Source organism: Aphis gossypii, chromosome 3, assembly GCF_020184175.1.
Source record: "Aphis gossypii isolate Hap1 chromosome 3, ASM2018417v2, whole genome shotgun sequence".
In the NCBI taxonomy this organism is placed as follows: Eukaryota; Metazoa; Arthropoda; class Insecta; order Hemiptera; family Aphididae; genus Aphis; species Aphis gossypii.
In genome coordinates this window covers 44,076,556-44,097,657 of record NC_065532.1, presented here as the reverse complement: position 1 = coordinate 44,097,657, position 21,102 = coordinate 44,076,556, and the positions used below count along the sequence as shown (strand labels likewise).

At 27.1% G+C, this 21,102-nt stretch overlaps 1 protein-coding gene across 2 annotated transcripts; it reads left to right on the top strand.

Moving 5' to 3' along the window:
- Nucleotides 1-209: 209 nt before the first annotated feature.
- On the top strand, nucleotides 210-19,923 carry LOC114123913 (inactive pancreatic lipase-related protein 1-like). Of its 2 annotated transcripts, none has more exons than XM_027987052.2 (8): nucleotides 210-365; nucleotides 7,726-7,824; nucleotides 9,030-9,300; nucleotides 10,697-10,845; nucleotides 12,080-12,260; nucleotides 15,913-16,178; nucleotides 18,193-18,361; nucleotides 19,185-19,923. In XM_027987052.2, the coding sequence occupies exons 2-8, from the start codon at nucleotides 7,761-7,763 to the stop codon at nucleotides 19,252-19,254; spliced, it is 1,170 nt and encodes a 389-aa protein (XP_027842853.2). In that variant the 5' UTR covers nucleotides 210-365; nucleotides 7,726-7,760; the 3' UTR covers nucleotides 19,255-19,923. The 2 variants fall into 2 exon arrangements, with proteins under 2 accessions (XP_027842853.2, XP_027842854.2); XM_027987053.2 differs by lacking the exon at nucleotides 210-365 and adding an exon at nucleotides 423-567.
- The last annotated feature ends 1,179 nt before the right edge of the window (nucleotides 19,924-21,102 follow it).

Sequence of the window (21,102 nt, the reverse complement as noted above, 5' to 3'; positions counted from 1 at the left end):
CCGTTTTTGTAGTGTAGTTCAGTAATTATTATTATTATTATGATTATCGGTATGAGAAGACGGATGACGGCCATGGAGTATAATAATAATAATAATAATAATAATAATAATATTATACATTATATCATAATATATTATACCTATGTTGTATATTACGAGCAATGGGTATAACCGTACGGTCGGACGAGACGGTAGAAAAATACAATTTAAAACACCGCCATCGCCTCCGTTCACTTTCACTCGGACAGCGCGCGATTTCTGCAGACTGCAGTCGTTCAGTTACCCGCTGGTCGCGTGCGCCTCAGCTGCTGCGGTGGTCACGAAAACAAACGTTGCGCTTTACAAACGGTATCGGAAATTTGCACGTGAGTACCTGTATACTTATTCACTGTCACATCGTTATTACAGTATCATTATTGAATTATTTCGTGATTGCGATCCACGATGTGTTTAATGCGTCCGATGTGTCGAGTTTATTTAATATGCACTTGACAGTTTCCTCTCGACAAACGTCGTTCTACTGCTCTACACGCAAATTCGAATGATGTTTATGCTTCTTATACATACGTAGGTATCATCATAATAAGTCATTAAGGGCATAATTAATTTTTGTGCATTTGACCGAAATGTACCCAAGTTAAGGATCCGTTACATTTGGACGATAAATCAATCGATTGTTTGTGTGAGTTAATAAATCGTAGTTAATACTTAACACGATGTCAGTACAATATTTTTGATTCTCGCTCTGAGCAACGCAAGATATATTATACAGAAAATTTGGGTTCAACGGAACAAATTGTTTTGTTGTTAGATTTAATATTAGAGTGAATTATTGAGCTATTATATTAAACTTTAAGTTAAGGAAACGATTTCTGTTTGTAGTGTTTGTACGTTTTATATTTTACGATAAATTTTAAATAATTTATGACACATATAAAGTATATCAATACTATAATACTTATATGAATTACATTCAAGAAACGTTTTTAACCATACCAGTTAGAGTCCTAAGCCTTTAAGAATGGGAAATATATTAGACAATAGACATATTCACATATTAAATGTTTCTTCATATAAATTTCAGCTAAATGGCATATTATATAAGCTGGCCAAAATGACACGAATATAAATTTAACGAAGCGATTTGTGATTTTTAGAAATTGCATCAAAATTAAAACCAATCCTTTTTAACTATGTTATCATTAGGGCTTGGATTCTAAGCATATGCTTCTTTTTTATACAAGAGATAGTAATCTAATTTTTATACATAAATTCGTTTCACGTCATTCTAATTTCAAATAAACCAATTTATTTTTGTTTTTTATGTAAAAGCTTTTTTTGCTTTTTTCAGTTAGCAAAGCTGTAGAATTTTTAATATTTTTTTTACGTTTATTATGCTACTATATTAATAATAAAAAATTGAATATTTAAAAGAAACGTAAAAACCCAGAATGCGGAAAAAATGTTTATATTAAATTATTATTGTTTTCGTTATCGGCTTGTTTATTAAATCTATGAAACGTATAATAGATTACCAGCAGTACCTATACGGTCAGTATGCCTATAACATGAATAACGACCATTTCAAAATTTAAGATTTACTGTTGTAATTTAAAACCTCTTGTATGAAGTATACATCGATCACTTCAGTGGATGTAGAGAGGTTCGTTTTCTATGTTAAATGTTAAATATTCTATAGGGAAAATAGTCAGTTTTACTACTGCAAATCTAGAAAAATACACAGTACCTAGTTAATTCTTTTTTTATTTAATGAATTTTTCAATTTTTTTTATTCATTTCTATAACTAGTTGTGTTAATCTTTGGTCATGCTTTGTTTTTTGCTTTTTTTTAAATAAATATACTTCTTTTTTCAGCTGCTTATTATGGTTTAAAATCCGAGCCCTAGTTATCACCAATATTTGATATAATTATATTCGAGTATACTTTCGAAGTCTTCTAATAACCAATAAAATAATTTCAAATATCATATTAAAAATATCTAATTTATTGAGTATTGACCATTTTTTATTAATTATAATCTTTCAAAACTCTAATTTCTATATTGATACTAAAATTAAACTTCAGAGTATGTTGTGTTCGCCTGCATTATTTCCGTCTAGTGTGGTATCTTTTACGTTCAGAAGAATCCATTTTACTCTGTTATAATACAAGAGTGTATTGATCTATAGGCCCCTGGCCCCTATAGACTTTAATCAAATTTAAATATACGCAAGTATATCTAATTCACCGCGTAGATTTATTTTAATATATTTTATTGTTGAAGCAAGATATTATAATGAGCATTTTAAAATTTTAAATACTCTATTTTATGTCTTAATAAGACTGAGAAAATAGACGACATTTTCTTAATGAAAACTAAATCTATCTTCGATTTTATTAATTTTATCATAGACCACGATATCATCGTGTCTCGTTTCCGTATATAGACATAGACGTGCGCACGTGGTGTATGAATGGTATCAAGCTGCACACCCTGCGAAAATAAATTTTACTTTAAATTTTTAATTTATTTCTAAATATTAATAGAATTATTAATTGCGAGAAAAATAAAAGTCAAAAATATTTTTTTTTTTACAATTTAACTGCGTATAAATAATCGGTCGCTACTCAGGTACGGCTTGATAAAGTAAATCGTGAAAGAGTTATCACTACAGAAATCATTAGGCACTCCTCGTAAACAAATCTTGCGCACGCCTGTGTTTATAGTTTAAAGTGATTCGTTTTAAGAAGCTCCAATACGATTTTTACAATAAATACAGAATATTTTTACTCGTGTAGGCATATATTACCATTGGCCATTGTACCAATAGATATATGCGCCATGTAGGCGTCTATTGAAAGGTGAAGGTAACAGCTGATTTTTTTATAAAGGATCGTATCATGTAGGTAGTGCATAAAACATCGATAAAATGTCGCAGAAAGTATAACGTTTTGAAGATAAAATATTTATTTTGAATTATATTTAAAAGAAATCATTTAGTGTCTTTTAATTTAACGCCCTACACATAATTATTATTTATGTATAGGGTTTAGGTCGTTTAGGACTAATGCACTGAAAATGTTTGGTGTATGCAATTCAAATCACCAAAAAAATAGTCTAAAATATACGCATATATTATGATTATAGTTTATAGCTGTTAAATATGGCTTTTTAATAAACCGCCACAATAAAACATATTCAAATACTAAAGATCATCCCGAATTCTAATAATTATGAGAAATACGACGATTTCGATTCTTTAATACGTTTTAAATTTATAATGCATGATCGTAAATAACTGCAGTCTATTCCGAAGGTTTTATAGATTTTGAGCAAAGTAAACAGAGTATATTGATATGATAACAACATTTTTTTATCCATGGAACTTATATGTTCAAACTTAAAAAAAAATATCTAAAATATCTATCATTTAGAAATCCGAAAATATTTATTTATTCGAAGATCAGATTTAATCTTATTCTAATCTCAATTTACTATATTTACTAAACTTTACTTACTGCTAAATATTATGTTCCCATAAAACGGTAAGGAAAAACAACATAAAAATAAATTGAAAAAATATAGGCCTTTACTTGAAATTATTTTAATTGAACTTCGATGGTGTTTGTTTCTAAATTTTGAAGATAGATAAATCAATTACTTACAAATAAATCAAAATGAATAATGGCTATTGTATGTGTTTTAATATTATGTAAACATACTATAATAATATAATATAATGTGTTTGTAAATGTCATTTTTATTTTATAATTTATCTTTAAACTACAATAGGTATATGTTGTGTACTAATCACTTAACTCTGAAAATAAAAAAAATGTGAAAATCTATTATTATATTTAAAAAAAAATGTAATTCTATTAACTATCAAAAAATACTAATTTTGATGTAAAAATGTTAAAATAATAATAATATTATATTGAGAAATATAATGAAAAACGATCATGACGCCGATTGAATCTCTCCATTGTAATTCCAACTACGTTCATACAATATGTTAGCGTACTAAATACGTAAATATCTTTAAAAACGAAAATTACATTAAAATTATATCTTCTTATAAGGGTATTATACAGAAGTATTACACACACGTATGGTACGATTATTTTTGTCAGTCAAGTGTGCAGCGTCCTCTTATGAATACATTACTTGATCAAAACTGTAAGAACGATCTTAGTATCTTTTATTGCGTGTTGAATTTATTAAAAATGTCTTTGATAATAGATAATATATAATCATACTATATTATTAGCTTCTATTATATCATCGCTGTTATTTCTTAAAATTTTAGATATATTGCGCTTTTGGCAATAATATTTGACACATTATTTATAATAATCCCATAGGGTTTGTCATAATAAATTGAGATGAATGTTGATTAACACTCAAGTCTATTTTAGCCGTGTCATTTGCTATTACAATAGATTAAGTGATACGTTCATATTATTATTACGACGATTGAGTTATGTAATATAATATTATAATATTACTATGCATAATACGAGTATACCTACGTCTTCAAAGTACCGAAATTTCACTAGCGGTGTCGAGATCGCAGTGCGAGAAAAACACGATTTTAGTATTCCGTAAAAACGAATTCATTTTTGTGAAATTAGAAAATAACTGCAGTGCACAGAGAACAATGGATAATGAGGTATTAAAGTGTAATATTATAATATATAATAATCATATTATTAACAGATGTAATAAAAAACCTCGCTTGATTTTATTCTTAATTTTCTTAGTTATTGTTTCATTTTTTTTTTAATCTGAATAAAAATTTCAACTAATATATTTTCTGCATCAATGTTGCCATTTGCTTAACATACTGTTTTTTATACGTAACTAGTATATTATATTATTATTATTTCTATATATTACACCGCAGATATTAGGCATTGTAATTATCAATTTAGTTAATTTAAAAGTCCAATATATATAATATATATATTATATTATATAATATAAATATGGACTTATGGTATTTCCATTCTTTCGTTTGTTTTTTGGCTAACAATTCAAACATAATGTTTTGCACGTTTGAGTGATCTTAAATGTGTAATTAAAGTGCCTAAATATATATTTTTTTTAGTATTTGTTACATTAATTATTCCGTACAACAAATCATAGATAATAACAGTTAATATGTGTTTACTCTGTGGTTGACAGTATCTACCTTACTCAAAATATTATTCACTCTATGTAAATCGTGTAACCGTCTAAGTATATACAATTATATTACACACAAAAGTATATAAATTATTATTGAAAAACAAATTGGAGCAAAATGTATGCCAAGGTCTATATTTCTTGTGAATTGTTCGTAAATTGTTCGTTTATACTGTTTAACAATTTATTTCATATGGTATTAATATCAACAATTAATATCGTTTAAAATATTATAATTTTATACACACAAATTATAATTTTCTGTTGTAATATTTGCAAATAAGTAAATATAATATTATATAAACATGTTTTTAACGTAAACATTAAATAAAACATATTACAGCTTGTCAATAAATTTACAGATTTAAATTTATTATTTGCAAAGTATGACCCGAAGAAAAATTATTTTTTCATAATATTAAAGTAAAATTTAAAATTTAATTACAAATTATGACTATTTATCCTTTTAAAATACACTATAGTGTTTAATTCGGAATAATCGAAGTAGGGATAATTATTTTTAATTAAATTTTAAGAATATGTACCTATATAATATTATGTGGTGTGGTTGTATCAAATCGTGACATTTATTACTATTATTATCTCATAAAGAAATTTGAAACTTAAAAAATTAAATCTAAAAACTTTCGTGGTTTTTCTTACGACTAAGTTCATACCCAAAGTTCATATTATTACTTGCTAGAGCTTTTACGAAATTCCAAAACTAATCGCATTTCCTGTCGCTATATTGAACGCGAAGGTTGTGGTTTTTTTGTCGAACTATACAATATTATCATGTCTCGAATACTTCACCCCGCGACTCTTATGAAGTGTTGCATTATTTACAAGGTCGTCGGAGCTTTAAACGCCTGTCGGAAAATATTATACATGCACAATGTCACTATCCTTCTGTTGCGGTTGAACCGTATGCATATTATATTTGATGGTCCAGTAAAAGTGGCTAAGTAATTACGATAATAATAGTTGTACTTATATGTTTAGGTACGCCTATTTCATACATTATGTTTATTTATTGTTATTATTGCTAATCGACGAGCAGAGAACGCGCATGTAGACGGATTGACTCGGGATTGATCTTCACCGTCCACAAATCACAATGTGAATCGGCAACATTTTTCAGCAATCATCTCGAAATCGTATAGGTAATGAAGAAACGCAAACGTTAAATTACTGCAACCTTGACCCGGTTATACGGGTTTCTGGAGTTACATCACTGAAGCCGGCCCGGTTACCGCGGTATACCATCGGCTAATACCGGTTGTACAGGGGAACACTTGAGCACGGCATCAGTATATGACGTGTGTGCGCGCTTATTGCTGCATATAAATATTATTGGTTACCTACCTAGTACAAGCGCGTGGCGCGGGCGATCGAGGGTTACAATAATTTCTTAGACTTTCCAAAAACAAACGAATTCGTCGCGACGAAAAGAGTACGCTACCTTGAACTCGACACTTATTTATATTATATACATATAACACGTTAAGTAATATTACGGCGTCGTTTGTTTTGTCAAATGCTTCAATGTAAATATATATATATTGTAAGTGTAGGCATTTATGTATTATATATAGTGACGATTATTATCGCGAAGGTCGTGGATATACCGCACACACGAGCACAGGTGATTAGATCTTACGTGCTTATGTACTTATAATGTTGACATTAAGCGCATCAATAAGATTTTTTATTTTTAACTGAGAACGATGGAAACACGATTTAGAAATTAGAAATGGTTTTTACCGCATAGTAATCAAAAAGTTTCAAAAATGTGTTATGTACATATGATTTTAATACAATTTGAACTACGGTCAGCAGCCGGCTGGTCTACGTCAGCTTACGACCTCAAATATCTTTTGGTCTAAAAAAAGTTCTAACTGAAAGTTTTATTTTTTTAAATTTTTAATCAATTAAAGGAAAACATTATTGATACAAATCACGAATTATTCCGTAATAATAATAAATATAATATAAATAATTTGAGTTTATAATGTTACAAAACACGATCGCCAATTGAGCTTTATCCTAAATGTGTTTAGTCAACATTCGGCAAAAATAATATTGTTCTAATGTTCTATATTTATTTTATGTACGCGTACAAAAGTAGGCACGTCGCGCAGTGTAGGTACCTAGCTACAATTCAACTATATTAATTTACATTATTAAAAAAATTGCATGTTGATTAAATCTTTTTGCAACCTGAATTTTAAGTAACATTTTTAATGATTCGTATGAGCTTTCTAAAAATACGACCTCGACAATTATCGTTATTTTTATGTACTGATTGGAATTGGGTAAATTGTCGTCATACATGTAGAAAAAAAATAATAACTAAAAAATAATAATTGTCGACAGCATATTTGTACACGACGTGCCCCTATGTATAGTACAAAGTAAAATATAATAACGTTTCATGCACCGCGTGCGCAGAAGTACCAAATATCATTTTGTAAATCATTTTTATTCGTGTATCAATTAAAATCATTAATATTACGTCGTCGTTTATATTTTTCAGAATGATCTGACACCAAGCATGAACATGAACGAGCCATGGCCGGCTATAGAATCAAGAGTTACCAAACATTACTATACCTGTTCACGTTCGTCGCAATCGGTACGTGCGCGCGGTCGTTCGAGTCGACTGCGGCGTTAATACATTTAATCATACATAAACATATAAATTATATTAATAATTAGATTATTAAATATTATAATGATATATTCTATTATAGGATTTAATCTGTGTGGTGTCTATATAACTATATGTAATGATTATCGTGTCACAAGTTCATAACGCGTATTACATATATTTTAGTTTTAGCCAATAAATTAGAGGGAGGAGGGTTTGTCTCAAAAATTTAAGTCAACAAAGCTCAATAATTTTTAAATGTTCGAAGAACAATAATGTTAACAATAAAAAATGGGTATAGTCGTTCGCAGCATTAAAATGTTTAACTATTTGTTTCGGTTTCGGTAAATTTATTCTTTGCGAATCGCAGTGTTAATAAATATCTATGACATCACCAAGCTTTCGATTCGTGAAACAATATCATGTTCTTGAAACCTTGAATTGCTGTTGGCCGTTGGGCATATGTGTGCGCACTGTAAAGATAGGGTGGACAGCCGCCCCTTCTAAGGTCTAAATTTTTTTCGTCAAATAAAGTATAAAAATTCCAAATATTAAGCAATCTTTTATCATGAATCATGACTGATATTGATAAATTATCTTAGAAATACAATAATACCAGCTTGAATAAAAATGCACCAGGATGTACGCCTATATGCGGTAAAGTAAACTAATAATTATTCATAGTATTACCTATACAGTGTTGGCAATACTATAATATAAATACTTTAATGTAGATACTAGAATATAAAAAAATAGTAATGTATATAAATAATTTAAATAAAAAGTAAGTTTGTGGCGTTTGTGTATGTATTAAAAACGATAGAGTTAAAAAACATTATCTTTATAATTAAATTAAATTTATTCTTTTTTTTTTATATTTATGTATGTGATAAGTGTTTGGTTTCACTTAATTACTTATTTTAACGTATTCCGTGTTACCTAAGCGTCGCAAAACAAATACCGAAATGTGTTTAATATGCACTAATGTAAAAAACATAATATTATGCTTTCAAAGTAAAATAGTTCAAATTATACATAAAAATGTTACCTTTCTATTATAAAGGTTACCAAATATATTTCTACTCTGCAATTTTTCAACTTTTACTATAAAAAAAAGACAAATATACGAGCGCATATAAGCATTAGCCCTAAATAAACATAAGTTCGTAACTTAACTTTGCACTTTTCAGGCGAAATACAGTGTCAGGGTAGAGATGGCACTGTAGCGAGACTACAGACACCACAACCAAGAGGGCGCGCCATACCTATAGCATCCGCCAACGGAGGAACCGCGGCAAACTCCATAAGCCGCCCGACCAAACAGCAACAGCAGGATGCCATCTCCAAACAAACCACACCGGCTCCACCGGTCTCTGTTAAAGAGCTCTTCAACTCTTCGTCGTGCGTCGAACCTCCGTTCACGTGCCCTCATCCGAGGATCCAGTTTTACTTGTATACCAGGTAATATTTATCTAAGTACATAATAGTAATAAATAATAATAAAGATTGTAACAATAAAGAACTGATAAATGTGATTAACTGACAAAATGTGTCAGAAAAAAAAAATTAAAAATTATTGATTTTCACAAAAATTACATAATATACCGAGTAAATTATTACACATTTAATTAGTTCTTCCTTGCTATGTAATATATATGCTATTTTTATATCCGAACCCGACAGACGACGGTTTTTTCTTTCGATATTTTCTATTTTCTCTAATATACATAAAACGTCATCAAAATATTTTAGATTGTTTACGACACGGAACTATCTTGAAACGATCTCATTAACGTGTATAACCATTGCGACTATAATAAATTATTTATTTATTTATGCTTGAATATATTTTACTATTATAATTATTAAAAAAAAAAAGAAAACTATAGGTACATAAATACTTGTATGTACCTATTTGAACCTGTAATTGAATGTAGGTACTCTACTTTGATTCTTATTTCTCAAGTTTAGTTTGTTATGAGTTAAATTTACAACATCAGCTTCGCTTAAAGCACTAGCCTTTTTTTTATTAAATTTAAAACTTAAACCAAAATATATAAAAAGCTTAGAATGAAAAGTAGCAATTATTATTAATAATAAAATAAAAATCATATTTTAATAGACGTATTGTTTTGTTTTATAGCCATTATTCAATAATGGATATTTAAAAATATGAATGACTTTTTTTATAAACTTAAAGTGAAACATAATTAAAACTGTATAGCATGTTATTACACGTGATTTACCCTCTTTAGAGTCTCCTAGTAGAAAAAATGAATTTTCAACTGAAATTACACAATTAAAAAGTCAAATTTAAGTTTAATTTCAAAACAATAAATTAAAAAAATACAATAATATATCGTTTAATAGATAAATAATTACACCTGAAAATTGATTAGTTTTTCTCAAAAAAAGAAATTGCTGGCAGATTAACTTTGAATAACGAGTTTATTATGACATCTAATCATCAATCAGTTTATCATTAATTTCTTTTTAAAAAAATCATGTCATTTACCTTCATGAAATATTCAAAACATGTTTTATTTATGGTCGTATATCATACTTTACTACGGAGGAAATCAGTTGTATACATCTTATATACATCATAATATACCTCCCATTCATCATGTTTCCTATATTATACTCATTTCAATTCACGAAGTACCGAATAAAAAAACACTGTCTTAAAAAAAGTCTAAGCATTATAACTTGGATTTCATTATAGTCGTCATACTAAGATAACTGTAGTATACATAGCGTAGGACGTAAATATTATAGTAATACTATACTTTCTCTCATTTCGTGGCTTTCGTTTACGTCGAAATAACCATAAAATATTTACCACTCGTTGTTTTAGACTCACGCAGAATAATCCCGACTTGTTGGACGTGACCGACCCGGAATCGTTGTATAATTCACATTTCAACCCCAAACATCCGGTTAAGATTATTATACATGGTTTCCAAGGTGGACGAAACTTGTCACCGAGTACAGATCTCCGGAACGGTAAGTACAATGCAAATGTATAAATTATCCGACAATGAAATGTCAAATAAAATTAATGATTAGTTACTAAAAAGATAACATATTTAATTTAAAATCAATACATTTTAATAAATAATTTACATCCGTTGTATTAGTCAATACTATTAAAAATTGAGATATAGATGCTAAGAATTAAATTGAAAACAATTCTAGTAGGAATACAAAAACTGGTTAGTGAAATTAATCATAATATTTTCCTTGATTCATTTTGTTTGGCTTTATTTTTAAAAACTAATAAACTATATTAACTATATTGAAGAATTCAACGAATGAATATTACTGGAACTTATAAACTTTAACTAAGATTTATAAAGTATTTCATTTAGGTTATTTTCAGTATGTTTTTCATTAGTAATAAATTTATTCAATTTTTTATTTTAAAATATACTTATATTAATATGCCATTCAAAGATTGTTTAATGTATATTATTCATCAATTTATTATTTTTTAAATTATCGGTGTAAATAAATCAAAATTCAAGCGTTGATTATTAAGCTTTATGTATGTACTAACTACCTACTTAACAGTTCAATACAATACATTTAAATGTAAAATAGCGATTTGAATTTTTGGAAATAATTGTAATTCGTTTATAAATAAATAAGCATTTTATATTTGTAAAAATTATTTAATTATTATAATTAACACTAGAATGAATATTAGGTACGTCTATTTTGAACTTAAAATAAAACCATTATTATTCTTAATTTAATAATAACTTATAATCGCAATCTAACCATTTGATTTAGATGCATTAACATTTTCAAAAAAATCAAAACATTAATATGTATGTATGTTTATGTTAAATAGGTATACATATTATTGAATTACAAATGGCGAGTGAGCATATATATGCTTTATGAGTCACGCTGTAAAATCCTTATACATTTTAACGATAATAATATGTATATTATTATAAAATATTTTTGTTTTGCAACACTGGTGCAGCCTCATTTCGTCAAGGTCGTAGCCAGGGGGGGATTTAGGGTTCAACCCCCCCCCCGAAATTTTTTTTGAAATAAAATTGAATAGTTAGAATTTCATATTTTATTACATAATATAACATATTTATACTTTAACCCCCCCCCCCAAAAAAAAAAAAAAAAAAAAATATTTTTCTGGCTACGGCCTTGCGTTGCGTGTCTTATTCGTTTGATTTCTTTGATTTGATTTCGGTGTTTATGTGTGCTGCAGCTTATTTCACTCGGGGAAACTACAATATAATCATAGTGGACTATTCAACTTTGGCGCAAATACCTTGTCTGAACCAAGTGGAATGGGCACCCAGATTCTGTGGCATGTGCATTGCTCAACTAGCCAACTACTTAGCCGATCATCCTCGAGGAGTTCCACCCGACAAGCTTCACATGATGGGGTAACGTTTATCATAACTTATATAGTCATACAGTGTTAACCGAGTTATAACATTTTTCTGTGTTGTCACAGTTAAATACGTGGAAAAATACGGTACAAGATATAGGAAAATTGATCTCTTGCATCAATAAACTCCATATGCGGAAAATTATTGGTCCCATCCTAATTTTATGAACGATAAAAATTTGTATCTTATTTTGTTCTATTCCAAAAACGTATCTTTACTGTTAGGTTAGATACACTGAGTTTGTTGGCAACATTATGTGATAACTTAATTTACATTTTTTAAATATGTTTTATTTGTTAAAAAAAAATTTTTGATTAAGTGTATGAGTTGGAAAAAAAGTTGGCTGAAGATCAGTTGTCCACGCACTTACCTACAATGTTTTTTCGTATAAACTAATTGTACGTTTACCAAACTCGGTGATAGCCTTGCACCCTATATCAGTGTCAACTTTATGGAGAGAGGAGAGAGGAAATTAAAGAGTCAACCCCCTCCCTTGACCAATGTAAATGTGCTAATACGTTTAATACGTTAATTCTAATACCTAGTTATCATGGTCATCCGCAAAACATAAAACCTTTATTATTATAAATTAAAATTATTGCATAACGTTTATTGCACATTTAGGTATAAAATATATAATATATAGGTAACATAAAATAATATCGTATAAATAAGATGTGTATGTGTATTGTGTATGATGTGTACGTATTTTCATCCCGTCTGAGATTTGTCATTATTCGCCCTATTGGTCAGTATGTTTTATTTGTTGCTCAAACTAATATGATAATTGAAATGTGTGCACAAATAAAAGGAGTATAATACGTCAAACTGTTCAATCTTAAAGAAAATAAATTGTATTGGTATTATGTATATTATTAGTTTATCACACTCTGTACTATAATTTATCAATATCTGTGAATTTGATTATGCTTAAGAGTAATAATACTCCTAAATACAGGTGATGATTGATGAATATAAGATATTTACTATTTTTAAGACAATGTAAAATTTTTTTTTAAATATTTTCCATACAAAATTTTAAGTCATTACTTTTTATTATTAAGTAGTATTATTATCATTTTTGAACTTTTTACTTTTTTGAATAACAAGTGACAATGCAGATAAGTTTATTTTTAATTTATATTATAATGAAAAATATTTTTCTGAATATTTTAAAATTTGAGTGTTGAAAAAAATAGATAATTGTAGTTAAGTATAAACTATTATAAAAAAAAAAAATAGTAGAGTATAGTGACTCGTCATATACTCATATAGTTTTAAAACTATTATAACTAATTAACTACACGTTAAAAATTCAAAAAATATTCAGCGCAGGAGTATGAAAATAAAAATGCATATTATCATTAAAAAAAACTAATAAATAAAAACGATAAAAAGTGAAAATATTTTTTTTTCAAAACCATAATTTTACTACAAATTATGTTAAAAAAATAGCTCTAAAAATATCGAGTATCTTAATATGTTAAATCGTCTTGTGTATGGTTTGTTTCATCTTTCACGGCTAAATTAAAATGAAAATAAAACATTCGTTTTTAATTTAATTGTAAAAACTACGTTGAATATCATATGTTAAAGAGATAATAGTAGTCATGACTATATGCATATAGTCAAAATCCAGTTATTCCCTTTCACCAGTTAGTGTTTGTGTTGTGTTCAAAAACCAGAACAGATTTAAAAAGGCGATTGCTACAGTTTACTGCAGGGACGTTCTGTTGTGGTATTTTTACAAAATAAAAATATTTTGAAATCAAATTGGTATAATTGAACAATGATAGATTATTGAATCAGAACGTATTCATTTATAAAGCGCGCATTTTTATATATTATAATATACACCTAATCAGTCATAATTTTTTCTTAATTTCTTAGACATTAAATCTTTTGCATAATGATATGTGTAGTTGACATTATTATTTTTGAAACATCAAACTGTAATAGTATTTCTACAATGCAGTTGAAAATTTTTAACTAAATTTATGTTATAGTATTATTATAACGAGTTTTGGATTTGATATCCATGTGTGTTGTTATGAATTTATTTACGTCGATTTGACTTTGAATGCTCTTTTTTTCTTCTTATACAACTTAAACATTATAATCAATATAAAAATGCATCAATTTTCTAGCCCTAGTAATCACAATAATAATTAACATTACGACAGGTATTTTTGTTAAGTCCATTTCCTGTCGAGTCATAGTCTGCAAATTTAGTTATTACACAAAATCACTGTCATATATTTTAATATACATGACAATTATTTAAGTGCTACTGAAAGCTATTTCCAAATTAGGCAAAACTCTCTAAGGTCGAAATGTCTGTAAGCGTGCAATATTACAGTAGAAACAAACATTAAGAGATTCCAATATAATTTATTGGGTGGGCAAGTCAACTGGTGATGTCATAAAAAGATTTGTTTCAGGCATATTTTTAGTTCTATTTTTTACACTTGTCTACGACATGCTATGCGGTAATTTGTTTCGAAACGAACAATTATTATTATTTTTATTACACGTTATCCTATATGAAAACAGGTTTCATTTAAAGAATCTCAGTCGAGTTAATTTTTAAGTATTTGTTATTGATAGAAATTTGACCTTTCTCTAGAATCAGTTTTAGTAACTGAAAGACATTATTGTATTATTTGTATTGTATTCAATACACAACTATCGTCTATCGTTATGATTATTATTTATTATATATTTATAATAAAATATAAATACAGTAACAACACTTCATACGAAAACACATGTCATAAATGGATTTAATTGTAATCTTAAAACCCTAAGAATTTCATGAATAATGAATACAGAATAAATCAGAGGTTATAATTATTAAGGGTTCAATCGAGAAAAGTGTTTTAATTTAACTTTTTTTAATAATAACATACATCTAAACATCATAGTATTAGTATCCATAAAATAAAGTAAAATAAAAAAAATTAAATTATAATTTTTAATTAATAAAACTACTACACTGCGCGGGTGGTTATTTTAAAAGTAAATACTTGTTTTCTCTAAAATTTAAAATGTTTTGGAAATATTCTTTCTACAAATAATTATTAATTTGAAATTATTACAAAAAAATATTTTTTTAAATTTTCAATATAATATCATGTACTATAAGAGTATTATATAATTAAACGATCAGAGTTAGTGATGAGCCATCATAGTATTATGTTCTTTTGTAAGTACACATAGAGAGTAGAAGAGACATATAATATGATGTATAGAATTATAGACATATCAATATATTATAGTATACCTACTTATTATTTATATTTTATATAATATTTTTTTAAACAATATTGTTGTTTTTTTAATGACTTAAAATAATTTTTAAAAAAATATTTCCAAAAACATTCATATATTTCGAAATAATGAGTGTTAACTATACTGTACAAAAAAATTATAGGAATTAAAAACAAAAAATCATTAATACGTTTAGTATTTATTTGAGACGACGTTTAAAATGATGACCAAAGATAAGGTTTTCTGCGGTGATCTAAAACACATGCACATATCATACATGCAATAATTATTATCCTTATCGTTTAATATTATATTTTATAAAATATTTAAATATTATGTTCGTGTTATGTAATATTATAATATGTGCATCGTATAGGTACAGCGTGGGAGCTCACATCGCAGGACTAGCTTCCAATTTTATCAATTCGGGAAAAATTGGCCGAATCACCGGCTTGGACCCGACGATCATATTTTACATGAGCAACAACCGATCCAGGGATCTCGATCCCACAGACGCACATTTCGTGGATATCATACACACAGCGGCGGGCATCCTAGGCCAGTGGGGCCCCAGCGGACATGCCGATTTCTACGTAAACGGCGGTACTTCGCAGCCAGGTTGCGCAAGCGATAGCATCATACGTAAGTACAAATAATATTTTACATAACATATTTTTATGTTAAAACTTTAAAAGCATAACAAGTTCATCAAAAATATAATGTGTCTTAGTGGCCCAATCTTGTTAAGTAATCCAATACCTATTTGTATTTAAATACTTTTAAATTACGTTATGACAATAAATGCATTTTAAACACTTTAAAAATACTTTTACATCGTATTTTTATGAAATTTTTCGTCTTACCATAGTATTCCGACGACCAATATGTTCATAGTTTACTATTATAAATTGCATTTCTAAAATAATACCTATACATATCCCTTAATGTTTTTAAGAATTCATAACACGATTTTAAATAAATAAGCTTATACATTTGCTCCGAATTTAAAATTCTTGAATTTATCATAGTATATGAACGTAGTTTTTAACTATCTTGCTTAATTATTCATAAAATTGTTAAGTTAAAGTATCTATTTTTGATTAACGTACAAATATTTCAATATAAAATTTATTGAACTAAAAAAAATTATTTGTTAAGTATTTTATATTTATACTCAAATACTAGATATTGAAAGAAAGTATTCTATATTTGCATTCAAATACTAATGAAAGAAAGTATTCGAATACGTACTTCAAACATAAAATGATAGCAATGATTTAAATACGTATTCTAAATATATTTGACAAGTATTCTTGATAATATTATAATGGACTCGTTGTATGAATATGCAAAATATAAATACTTATATTGGGTTTTCTCTAAGTTGTCTTATATAGTTAAAATTTCTTATTACTATATGATTCACTGAGCATACTCATTTTTTCTTTAGTCATAAACTAAAGTATTTATTTAAATTCTTGAAATTTTTTATGCTACAAACTTCTGTTTTTCAATTAAGAAACCATGTTTTATTGTAAATTGTTTAATAGGTTATTTTTTTTCAAAATTGTTATGTATTAAATACAAAATTCCAACTTGTTATTTTTCAATTATTACAATTTTAAATTAAGTAAGTCACTTATAGTTGGTTAAATTTATGCGTAGCCTTGATAATATGTGTTGTCCTCGTCACCGGTTTACCAGAAAGGAATATTAGACCTTTACTACAAAATGCATGTGATCTATATTATAAGTATTAAGTATTTCGAATAATACAACGACATAGGTGAAAAACATATATAAAATGACATTATGTTCTTATATTTATGATATATGTATTACGTACGAACGTCGATTAGCAAAATCTTCTAAAACTCGTGAAAAAAGTAAATTTATCTATAGTTAGTTCTATATATTGGACACCCCTCAACTTTTAAGACTATATACCTCGACTATATTAACTATACTGAAATTAAATAAATAATTATTTGACTTTAGCAGCTTGTTGAAACGGATACAATTCAACAGTAACTTTTTTATCGTTGTCGTCCTTCTCCGATATTTCCGCTATGCATAAATGCATAATATATTATCCAACTATGTTATACTTGTCCAACTTATAGTCGTTACCATAGTGCTAATTTCAATGATTTTAACTCGACACAAAGATAATAACTAATAATCGTATAATTATTCACTTATATGTTAGAAATTGATTTGATAATAACTTAAAGCCAATCGATACGGTTTTAATTTACTTACGGAATAATGGAATTTATCAAATCGAATAAATAATAACCTTATAAATTATGATTGTAATTATAATCATTAATCATAGTATCTGTTTATTACCATACACGTTTATTTCCTGTTTATAATTTAAGTAAAAATATTTATTTTTCAATTTTTTAATTACATAGTTAAACGACTAATATAGTTCATAATAATAACTATATACGTGATATGAAATGCTTAATTGAGTCATTAATAATTGAAACAATCATTAAATAGTCATTTTTAAACTTATAACGATGTAAAGGTACATCTTATATATTTTTATATAAAATAAAAATTATTCCGAAAATGATTTATTTACGTAATAACAAATAGTATATTATACGTACTGATAATTAATAACGAGTTATTCGTTTTACAGAGACGCTGTCGTGCGATCACACCAAAGTTACGCCATACTTCATTGAATCGATCAATTCTAACATCGGATTCTGGTCGATACCGTGTTCCAACCGATTTTATTTCAATTTGGGCCTTTGTAATCCGCCAGAGTCGGAGTACGTTTTGATGGGCGAACACGTAACACACAAGTAAGTGGATTTTAAAACAAATTTTAAAGGTATAAAACTCGCGTTTTCTTGAAAATTGTACAAACTCTTTTAAAAACATATTTTTTTAAATATCAAGCTTATAGACCACTATAAAAAAACATATTTTTGAAATAAAAAATATTATAATTACTATATTTATTATCGTTATCAGATTTTTTTTAAGGGCAGCATACATTTTTTATGTCATTTTACAACTCAAAATATTTTTCTAGGAATTTCAATCGATCATTTACTAATTAATCATATGGACATATATAGTACTTAACTATCTTTCTATAGAGTACTTATAACTTATAACTTATAAGTATAATAAGTACCTATACTGAAGTTATAATTTATAAATTTACTAACCTAATCGTTTGAAATTCTCAGAAAATAATCTGTTTTAGAATGTAAAATGTAAAATTTAATTCTTATCATTTAAAAAAAAAATAAATAAAAATGTTGATCCAATAATAATGAACAAAAATAGCAATAAATATCAACATTTGTTTATAAAAATATTATTCTGTACTACCTATTGTGAAATCATCTAAAAAAATATATCCAAAAATGTTAATACTTTTCAATAAAATGAGTGTTTACCTTTAAAATAATTACCTCTTATATGAGGTTAGGTACATATAGTATGTATACCTTCAAACAAACTAAACGTCACAATAAGCGAACGACCTATTTTGAGTTTTACAATCGTATTCTATTGAACGACAATATTTTGATTTTACATATTATTATACTCACGTACCTATGTAGTTTTTCCAGACGCATATTTTCAATATTATTGTTCTTTTTATGTTCACAGAGCCCGTGGTATTTATTACTTGCATACAAACGCGAAAAAACCTTACGCCAGAGGCTTCCCCAAAAAGTGATCGCCGACAAACTGCAACACGGAGCGCAGCCCTCAACGATACACATACAAAAATAAAAGCCTAGTCAAATAATATTTAATCATTATTGTTTTTTGCGATACTCACTGATACCATCATCGGATACTTATAATGATTATTGTATCGTATTATGTATTGCGCTTGTGCGAATAACCTGATGTGTATATTGCTTTTGTATATTTTTTATGCGTACGGTGAATGTTTCAAGTTTTTCGTGATCATAGATTATTTTGTAAATAATTGTCGGTGTACAAAATAGACGAATTATTATAGTGTATAGTCAGGTATAGTCAGGTATAGTCGTCGTAAAATTTATATTCGTATACAGTGTATTTTTCGATATTTTAGATGTGGTATGTGCACCTATATCTTAATAAATACATATAATATGTGTAATGTGTATCGGGAACGACACGTGCAAACGATAAATTGCAAAAAAATATAAATGCCAATTTAGTTTAGAATAATATTAGTATAAAATTTGTTTTGTGGTAATTAAAACATGCAAATTATTATTTTACGACTCAAAAATATGTTGTGTAGCAGTAGTAAGAAATTTCCTATAATGGCATCACAATCGTATTGTATTTTATTGCCATAAAATATTATTATTACAATTATTGAAAATAAAATGTTTTTATTGTAACCTAATCGTAAGTTGTAATCATTTTTGTTCTATCCAGTGTCCATGCCTAATATGATATAATATGTCTTCATGCTTGTGTTTAATGTTTATGTTATGTTATCAATAATCGCACAGTTAAATATTTTATCGTTACACTTGTTTTGTAGTAGTTACTAGTTAGTTGTCTACTTGACTATCGAGCACTAGAACAAAATTAACCAAAAGTAACGTTAAATATAATGAAAATATAGATTGATTTCACAACACTATAATTAATAGTTGTCACATAAATGTTTTATCAAATAAATAACGAAAACTTAGTTAAGTTTAAAAAAAAATTGTTAATAGAATTAATTTTAATTTAATAAAACTAAAGTCAAACTTTTTCTGACTAATTAAATTTTATATTTAAAATAATATTTTTATTAATAATTCAAGTATACTATATAGTTAATTATTATTTTACACATATAATAATACTATAATCACGACTCATGAGTCCCGTATTCTAGAATTACCAGTGTTGGGTAATAACTAGTAACGTTACGTAGGACGTAGGTAGTTACTTTTTCGAGTAACGTTATTTATTTGTTGAAATAATGCAAGAGCAAGTACCTAATATATAATCACATGTTAATTATTTTATAAAGAACCTGGTATAATAATTAGTTACATTTTTATAAATTATTTAACACAAAAAAAAAATTAATGAATATTTTTTATTATAAATATTTATTTTCCTGCAATAAAATTTTTTTATCGCAAGTGATAAAATTTCGGTCTTAGACATAGGCCTCAGAACGAGATTAAAATAAAATGTTTAAATGTGAGTAAATATTAATACTGATGAAAATTATTTTTAATTTTAATATCTATAGCGTTTATGTCATAAATATATATAAGTAAGTATAATATTAAATATTATAATTGTGACTAGGTATGTCATAATAATTTTGACACAAATTATGTGATGTTTTTGACGCTTATGATTTATGTCGTATAATACCCACTAAATTTATATGATTGCATTTATAATGAAATCCATTATAAAAACTATAATGTGTACTTAAACATAAAATGTATGGTCGCATGGAGTTAATCTGGACATCTGGTACCTAAGTGGTATGTATATTATTGCCAATACTATATACGTGACAATAATAATAGCTGTTTTCGAAATCCAATTTTCTAATTTCTTCAATTTA

Bases quoted from the DNA above. Each gene is read 5' to 3' on its own strand.
- LOC114123913 (XM_027987052.2), top strand. From the start codon at position 7,761: ATGGCCGGCTATAGAATCAAGAGTTACCAAACATTACTATACCTGTTC. The intron at 12,261-15,912 runs GTAACGTTTATC...TGCATCGTATAG, and splicing joins GACAAGCTTCACATGATGGG to GTACAGCGTGGGAGCTCACA. The intron at 18,362-19,184 runs GTAAGTGGATTT...TTATGTTCACAG, and splicing joins GGCGAACACGTAACACACAA to AGCCCGTGGTATTTATTACT.